The 8,507-nt window shown below is 64.1% G+C and overlaps 1 protein-coding gene across 2 annotated transcripts; it reads left to right on the top strand.

Annotated features, from left to right (window-relative positions):
* The first annotated feature begins 1,663 nt into the window (after window positions 1-1,663).
* On the top strand, window positions 1,664-6,336 carry ABHD17A (abhydrolase domain containing 17A, depalmitoylase). 2 transcript variants are annotated; one of them, XM_060094679.1, is made up of 5 exons: window positions 1,664-2,116; window positions 3,243-3,437; window positions 4,706-4,792; window positions 5,576-5,755; window positions 5,858-6,336. In XM_060094679.1, the coding sequence occupies exons 1-5, from the start codon at window positions 1,785-1,787 to the stop codon at window positions 6,081-6,083; spliced, it is 1,020 nt and encodes a 339-aa protein (XP_059950662.1). In that variant the 5' UTR covers window positions 1,664-1,784; the 3' UTR covers window positions 6,084-6,336. The 2 variants fall into 2 exon arrangements, with proteins under 2 accessions (XP_059950662.1, XP_059950663.1); XM_060094680.1 differs by lacking the exon at window positions 4,706-4,792.
* The last annotated feature ends 2,171 nt before the right edge of the window (window positions 6,337-8,507 follow it).

The following is an 8,507-nucleotide window of genomic DNA, read 5'->3' as shown; positions in this document are numbered from 1 at the left end:
AGGGGAGAGTGAGGTACAAGATGCGTGAGGTACAAGCCTTCCCTGTGCCACCCAAACTCCAGACCCGCCAAGTCACCAAAGCACCAGTGCAGTGTCATCTGTTGGGGCCTGGGCCTCTTTGAGAATATGTTGGAACAACATCGGTTTGGTTGACACTCTGGAGGGGGAGGGAGGGTGTCCTGGGCACTGTGGGGTATTGAGCAGCACCCCTGGCCCCGCCCACTCAGTGCCAGTAGTAACCCCACCGCCCCCAAGTCATGACAACCAAAGATGTCTCCAGACCTTGGCAAGTGTCCCCAGGGGGCAAACTTGCCTTCCTCTGAGAACAATGTGATGGACTTGTAAAGCGAGCATCCCACTTGGGAGTCTGGGGGCTCCTGGAGGTGGTCTGTGTCCCCGCCTTGGCTCTTGCCACCCTCTCCCACACCCCTCCGTGTGCCCCCATCCGAGTGACTGTGATGCGGCTCTCTGCAGCCCCCGGTCTCAGATCACAGGTCTGGAGGGAGCAGGTGTATTTCTGGGCCTCAGACTGCGCCGACCTGCTCTGCATCCGCGTATCCCTGGCCCAGTGGTTTACAAATGCTGTGGCCCCGAAACAGAACGGGCTCAGGTGCTCTGCTGCTGACACTTGAGTTGTGAGTGTGTGTCCCTCCCTCACTCCAGGCTGTAGGGAAAATGTAGTAAGTGAGTAAGTACTCTGTATTTTCAAACCTCTGTATTTTCTTCCAGTCTCCCTGTTGGCAGCTCCATGTACGATTGCAGTTGCTTGAGCAATTTCGCTGTAGTCTGTTCAAGGCCACGTTTCACACGACATTCTGCGTTTCTTCTCTGAGCCTGACCCATTCCACCACTTTGCCCTCATCTTATTCACGGTCTCTGTGACCTGAGTGGTGTCTGATTGATAGATGAGGAAACTGAGGCCCAGGGAGGCTAAGCAACTTGCCCAAGGCCACAGACACCTAAGCTGGCAGAGCTGGGGAAGGAACCCCAGGCTCCTATGACCCTGCCCTGCCTCCCCCAAACCCAGCAGGCTGACCCCTGGGCCTGGCCCCAAGCACTGGAGAGAGCCATTGTCTCAGCCCAGTAGGCCTTCCCAGCCTCGAGATGTATCCTGCTTTTGTTTCCAGAGCCTTTGTTTGTTGTATTTCCTCTGCCTGGGCTCCTGTCTCTGGACTTCGCAGGCCCTGGGAGCTGGGAGCGTGCTCCTGGGTCCCTGTGGTCAGCAGTCGGTCCTCGCCTGGCTGAGCTGTGGCACCTGGGGGTGGCAGTTGGGGACGGGCCCCAGGGCAGAGTCTGGGCCAGCCGTGTGGACAGAGGCACGGGGTGGGAGTGGGCTGGGGTGATGTTTCGCGGGGCCTGGAGCAGGAGCTGTGCCAGGGAGAGCTGGGGGGGCCAGGGCTCTGATCACCCCGCACAGCCTGCAGGCCGAGGCTGGGCTGATGAATGGGCTTAAATGGCAAGAGTTGGTGTCTGCCAGCGGAGGAAAGGTGCTGGCAGGCGGGGTCCTGGTCAGGTTTAGGTCCCACCAAGGTCACTTGGGAGCCCCGGGGGAACTCCACATCTTGCTGTCCCCCTGCAGGGTTTCCCTCTGTGCGACATGGACACACGAGGCTGCGAGGCTCCCAAGGGCTCAGCTTGGACCGCGATGGGGCTGGGCTGCGGCCTCCTAACAGGGCTCTCGTCTGGGGCGGTGGCTGGGGGTCGCCCTGCCCCCTGCCCGTGTCTCCGAGCACCCCCATCCCTCCCCTGCCGGGCGAGGCCCGCCCCGGGGCCCGGCGCCCGCCATGAACGGCCTGTCGGTGACTGAGCTCTGCTGTCTCTTCTGCTGCCCGCCCTGCCCTGGCCGCATCGCTGCCAAGCTCGCCTTCCTGCCTCCAGAGCCCACCTACTCGCTGGTGCCTGAGCCTGAGCCCGGGCCCGGTGGGGCCGGGGCCGCCCCCTCGGGGACCCTGCGGGCCTCAGCCGGCACCCCCGGGCGCTGGAAGCTCCACCTGATGGATCGCGCCGACTTCCAGTACAGCCAGCGCGAGCTGGACACCATCGAGGTCTTCCTGACCAAGAGCAGCCGGGGCAACCGCATCTCCTGCATGTACGTGCGCTGCGTGCCCGGCGCCAGGTGAGCCACGTGGACTCGACCCCCCGGGGTGGAGGGACCGGGTGGGGGGTAGGAGCCCAGGATGTGCTCCATCCTCAGGGCTCTCGTTTCGGCCTGTGGTGGCCCCTGGAGGGCCAGAGACCGGCGAAAGCCCATCTGGAGGTGCGGGTGCCCGGGGATTCTTCTCGCCAAAGGGGTGGCAGATGAGATCTGCCCATGGCCACCAAGGAACTGCCGGGGGCCCTTCCACGCGCAGCCCTCTGGGGGGCCCTCTCGGCACCCTGTCTTGTGGACGAGGACCCTGAGGCTCGGGGGTGGCTCTGAGTGGCTGCGTCATGTCACCTGCTCGATGTGGAGCCGTCTCCTTCCGGGTCTCAGTGTTCACCTGCCCAGGGCTGGTCTCCTGGGCCCTGGGTGCCTGGTGAGGCCCGGCACCCACTTTGGGCCGGTGGCCCCTGAGGCCTGGCTGGCGGCTTGGGCCAGCTCTGACTGCCGGAGCCCTACGGCGGTGCAGAGGGGGGCCTTCCAGCTGCTTCTGCCTCAGAGCAGGCTAGGTCCAAAGGGCAAGCTTTTACCTTTCAGCTGGGCTGGGCTAGGGCCACAGTGGGGCTGGAGGAAGAAGCCTCTGCAAGGCTGTCAGCCAGGATCCAGCCTGGTCACCTGCCCTTGGCATGACCGCCTGGCAGGGCCGCCATGGGGCAGAGGGCAGAGGTGGCAGCCCGGGTCATTCCCTGGAGGAGCGGGAAGAGCTGCACCGCGGTGAACGGGGCTTGGCTCTCTTCGCCTGTGGTCGGAGGGCCGCGTCTCGTCCTCCAGGATGGTTCCGAGCAGTGGGCAGACGCCCCTCCCATCCTGGGGCCATCACAGTCCCTCCAGCAGGAACAATTCCAGGGGAGAGGTGGCTGCTGCCCAGGGCGTCAATGTGATGGTCACTGCGGCTTCCTGGGCTCACGCTGGGGGTCCATCTGTGCCAAGAAGGTGACCAGTGGGCCCAGCGGCCCCCTTTGATGAGCGGAAGCCCGAGGCTCCACTGTGTGTCATGGCCTAAGTCACGCCAGGCAGAACCAGGCACTGTTCCCCTCGGCGGGGCTCCTGCCCCCTCCGCCCTTCGCCCTCTGACCTGTGCTTCCCCACTGCCCACCCCAAGGTACACGGTTCTCTTCTCGCACGGCAACGCGGTGGACCTGGGCCAGATGAGCAGCTTCTACATCGGGCTGGGCACGCGCCTCAACTGCAACATCTTCTCCTACGACTACTCGGGCTACGGCGTGAGCTCGGGCAAGCCTTCCGAGAAGAACCTCTACGCCGACATCGATGCCGCCTGGCAGGCCCTGCGCACCAGGTGAGCTCACGCGGCAGGGAGGGGCTGGCGGGTGCGTCTCTTTACAGGTGGCCGGACCTGGTGAGACCAGGTGGGAGGAAGCCCAGGTGGGTAGCCCCGCAGGAGAGGGAGCTGGTCTGCGGCCACACTGGCCACAGGAAGAGGCCCGACCCCTGTTCCCTCTGCAGGGTGACAGGCGTGCTTGGTGTGCAGGGGGAAGGCAGTCCTCCAGCCTCCCGGCGGGGGGGGGCCCTCCTGGGAGCCGCTGGCCTGGGACTGTCCCCATGGGAATGGAGGTTCCGCCTGGAGGGAAGGGGCGGGCAGAGGACGAGGCCCCTCCTGAGCCCAAGAGGTGGCGTGTGAGGGCGGTGTGAAAGGACTCTGGGAGCCCCGAGGCTGAGGGAGCACTTGGGGTGCGGGGAGGGGCTGGGCCTCTGTATCAGGGTTCTGGTCGTGGAGCTTGGCTTCATCCTGAGGAGGGTCTCCTCTGGGCCTGGAAGGTTCTGTTGGGCAGCTTCGTACCCAGCACAGTCCTGGTGGCTGGAGGGAGGTCAGCTCCCAGAGGCTGGGTCCTCCCCAGGCATGGTGCCCAGCACACAGCTGCTTGCTTGACTCAAACAGGGCCCCCACTGTCTGGTCTACATCTCCGTCCCCAGACCCCGCCACCCCGGTCATCCAGGTCCTGGCAGCCCCCTTCCACCCCGTGCTCGCTCACTGAAGCACAATAGCTCAGTGTCTGTGCAGAGATGGCCCGGCGCCCTGTGCTGCTCTAGAGGGAGACCCACCCAACCCCACCCTCCCGAAGGCGGTGCCCTCTGCCTGCCCAGGGCCGCTCCATCTTGGCCCTGCCTGGCCAACTGGCGCAACCAGCTCCTTCAGGGACCACAGCCAGCCTGCCCTGGGGAGGCGGGGCCCTGGTTGCTGGAGTGATGCACCAGGCAGTCCCTGATGCAGGCCCTGGGAGCAGGATTCCCTGGCACCACCTTGGCGCTGGGGACCCGTGCTGGGTGGCGTGGTGCAGGTGTGTGTCCACACTCGGCTACCGCAGCCTGTCCCCACTGGCTGGCGGTCGCTGGCAGAATCATACCCCGCCGAAGGGTCAGGGGTCTGAGCTCTGTCATCCATCCGTCTGTCCTGCTGCCAGCCTTGATCTCCAGAGACCTGGTCCCTCAGACCCAACAGCTGAGAATCAGCAGGAGGGTGGGCGGCTGGGGCCCAAGTGGTGGCCCGGGGCGGGGCAGGCCTGGAAAGAAGAGCTGTGTCATCCGGCACCTGTCACGTTTGTCCAGGTGGAGACAGCCAGGTGGCAGCTGGAGGGTCCCTGCCTGGAGCTGGGTGATAGGACGAGGCTGGTGCTCAGCACAGCAGTGCTCATGGTGAACCAGGGAGCAGGTCGGGAGGAGCTTGCAGGGTGGTAGGCACAAGGCCAGATGGCATCCCCGAGGCCTGGGGGTTGGGGCCGGAGGACAGGGACGGGTGCAGATGGCGCCTGGGTGCCCAGGTGGGTTGCCCAGGTGAGACAAAGACCTTCCCTGGCTACTCGGAGGAGGGGCATCCCCTTTGAGATCAGGATGTGGGTGTGGGGAGGAAGGCCGTGGAGGCCCCCTGCAGTGGGAGGGTGGTGAGTGGGTCCTTGTGGGGTCAGGAGAGGACTGTGCTGGGGTGGCGCTGGGGGAAGCCCGTGTGGAGGGGGCGTGGGGGGGTCAGGACCCGGCCACTGTGTAGGAAAGGTGCCCAGGGAGGGAGGTGGTGGCCACCCACCTCCTCCCCTCAGGAGCCGCTATGCCTGCTCACCCACGTTGTACTAAGCAGCTGAGGGGCCGCAAACTGGCTGAGATGAGAGAGGAGAGGACGAGGCTGCCTCCGTTCCCCGAGGCCAAGGGGGTGGGTGAGGGTGACGGGTGCTGGGAGGAAGACACGCCCCCGCCCAGGTGTGACCAAGTAGATGCTGTCGAAACTGAGGGTAGAGCTGGGGGCCTGGGGCTTCGGGCAGCCAGCTCCCCTCACACCTGTGGATCCTGCCTCCCCTGCTGAGCGGACCGCCTCGGGGCTGGGAGGCAGGGGAGCCTGCGCAGAGAATGGGGGACTGCACTAGGAGGGCAGGCAGTGGGAGGGGTGTGCGTGTTGCGTCGCGGCTGATCTGCCCCTACCGCCGCCAGGTACGGCATCAGCCCAGACAGCATCGTCTTGTACGGGCAGAGCATCGGCACGGTGCCCACCGTGGACCTGGCCTCGCGCTACGAGTGCGCCGCGGTGGTGCTGCACTCCCCGCTCACCTCGGGCATGCGCGTCGCCTTCCCCGACACCAAGAAGACCTACTGCTTTGACGCGTTCCCCAAGTGAGCGCGGAGGGGGGCGGGTCCGCGGGCGGGGGCGGGGACCCAGGGGGCGGGGCCTCGGCGGGGTTGGGGCGTGGAGGCCTAATGTGCCCCGACCCGCAGCATCGAGAAGGTGTCCAAGATCACGTCGCCGGTGCTCATCATCCACGGCACGGAGGACGAGGTGATCGACTTCTCGCACGGGCTGGCGCTCTACGAGCGCTGTCCCAAGGCCGTGGAGCCTCTGTGGGTGGAGGGCGCCGGGCACAACGACATCGAGCTCTACAGCCAGTACCTGGAGCGCCTGCGCCGCTTCATCTCCCAGGAGCTGCCCAGCCAGCGCGCCTAGCCTAGCAGCAGACCCGAGCCGCGCCGGGACCTCAGCAATAAGGCGGCGCCCGGACCCCGCCCCGGCCCCGGGGGCTGCATGTGAACCCCCGGGCGCCCCACGTCCTCGAAGCAGCTGGCCGGTAGGGGTCGGGACCTGACCCGGCCCCTGGGCCGTGGACAATGTACAGGCGACGGAGCTATGCTCTCCTTTCCTTTTGGAAGCAAAACGAAGGAAAAACGTGAGAACAGAAATTAAAGATTTAAAATTTTAAGGTTCCTCTCCCTTTCTTGGCTCATGCGTGCTCTCCCTGGGGCTCAGCAAGCACGAAGAGGGGGCCGGGCTTTGTCCCCAACCCCCCAGGGAAAGTTCACAACTGCGGATGTCAGGTCACTCCCTACAGAAGAGGGGTCCAGTTCGGGTCCTTGGGGCTGCCGGTTGCCTGGGTGGTGACGGAGGGGCGGCAGCATTCGAACCCAGGACGCTGCGTGCTCGGAGGGCGCGCCTGGGGAGGGTGGTGGGCTTCCTGTCTCCGAGACAACCCTGGGGGTGGAAGTGGCCGCCGCCGGTTTAGGCTGGGCCTGCTCCGGTCCCCCAGAGAGGCAGACAACCCTTCCGTGCCCGTGTGGTAGACATCGCAGGGCTGCTCTTCCCATCCCACCCGTCCTCGGCTCCCGCTGCACAGAGAGCTAATAGAGTCTTGCAAACGGGGACGCTTGGGTCCAGTGGAGGGCAGTGACAGGTCCGAGGCCCCGTGGGGCCTCCCCAGGAATGAGGTCACGATGAGCACCTCGCAGCACACCTCCGGACCTTGGTCTGAGCTGTATCCTCCGCCCGGAGTGCCCTTGAAGACAGGGTCGGTCCGCGTCACCCTGGACCCTGGCCAGACGCCTGGCTCATCAACGGCCTCCGGAGTACCCCTTGCGACCTCCAAGGGCGGCACTCTAGAGTGGGTAAGGCCTCAGAGGCCTGTCATCCACCCCGAGGTCGGGCGGCGGCTCGGCGTGTGTGGCGACACTAGGCAGTGGCGAGGCCGGGAGCCGGCGATGCTTCCGCCTCGGCCCCTCGGGGTCAGCGGCCCCTTTAAGAGGGGGCGGTGCTTCGGTCTGTGGGCGGGGAAGACGGCAAGGGGCGCGGCCGGGCGAAGCGGAAGTGGGGTGGCGCGCGCACGGCGGAGGCAGTGGGTGGCGGAGCGCGAGGAGGCCGCGGCTTGCGCGGTAAGTGGCAGCGGCTCGGGCTCCGGCTGGCCGGCCCTGCCCTTGCCGCCGTCCAGGTCGTGGGGGCGCGCGCAGCGGGTCGGCCGACGCCGGCGGGTGTGTGTCAGCGTTGTCTGTGGCTCACAGCTGGGCCTCGGGCCTGGGGCGCTGGAAGAGCCAGGAGTGGCCCCGGCCACGCCGTCCCTGACCCAGGACGGTGCCCGGCCTTGACCCTCCCGAGCCCCACGGGCACTCCCGCTGGGAATCTAGGCTCGCGTTTGATAATCCAGGACGTCTGGGAGCAAAACTGAACGTGGGGTGTGTTCTCTCGGGAGCAGAGAGCATCGGGTCCTTTCCGCCGCGAGGCGTTTGCACGGGCTGGTCCTCGTGACCGACGTGCCGCCACTACGGCTCGGCCTTTGCCGATCCCCCTCAGCACGACCGGCTCCTCAGCCTCCCGCTGCAGTATTTCTTTCCCGAAGCTGCCCCCCAGCCCTGTGCTCCCACTGACCCCACTGCTGCCCGTGTCACAAGAGTCCGCCGACTTTTCACCCCATCAGAATGTAAGTTCCCTGAGTGCCGGGGCTCCGCAGTGCAGCAAGTCCAAAGCGACGGCTCGCGATCGAACAAAAATGTTTTCAGACACACAGAGTAATTCAGAGTATAGAAGAGTGTTGGGTGAAAACTAAGTGTTCTTCCCACCCCTGACCTCAAGTGCTCCCCTCCACTGGGGCAGAGAGGAAGCAGTTTCTTATGTGTCAACAAAGAAAGTGCATGTTTAGCTAATGAGTTTATACAAAAGTGTGATCCTCTTAGCGTGCCTTGGAGAGTGTTGAGTTTCCCCTACATAGATAGATTGGATCCAGTCCTCCTGGTGGCCACGCCACAGTTTATTAGCACTATAATTTATTCATCCTGTTTCTTGTTGGTTGACATGTAGGTTTTTTCCAGTCTTCCGTAGCAGGCAATGCTAGGTCCAGTATCCTCGTACAAATATCTTCCTACCCAAGTACGAGTACTTCTGGAGGCTGAATTCCTTAATACAGAAGGGTTAGGTCCAAGGGCTTTCCATAGAACTCTAAATGGGTATGTGATCCCTTAAAATAGTATTTTATTGTAGCTTGATTTGTGTTTCCTAGAAGTATAATCAAACATCTCAGTGCTTCTGTCAGATTTGTTTTTATGTTGATCATTTCTACCACTAATATAATCATTTTGAAACTGGAAGTCTATTATGAACATGTATATA

Source organism: Mesoplodon densirostris, chromosome 3 (genome assembly GCF_025265405.1).
Source record: "Mesoplodon densirostris isolate mMesDen1 chromosome 3, mMesDen1 primary haplotype, whole genome shotgun sequence".
Classification (NCBI taxonomy): Eukaryota; Metazoa; Chordata; class Mammalia; order Artiodactyla; family Ziphiidae; genus Mesoplodon; species Mesoplodon densirostris.
The sequence above is the reverse complement of the archived record's forward strand: the minus strand, read 5'-3'. Positions and strand labels throughout refer to the sequence as shown.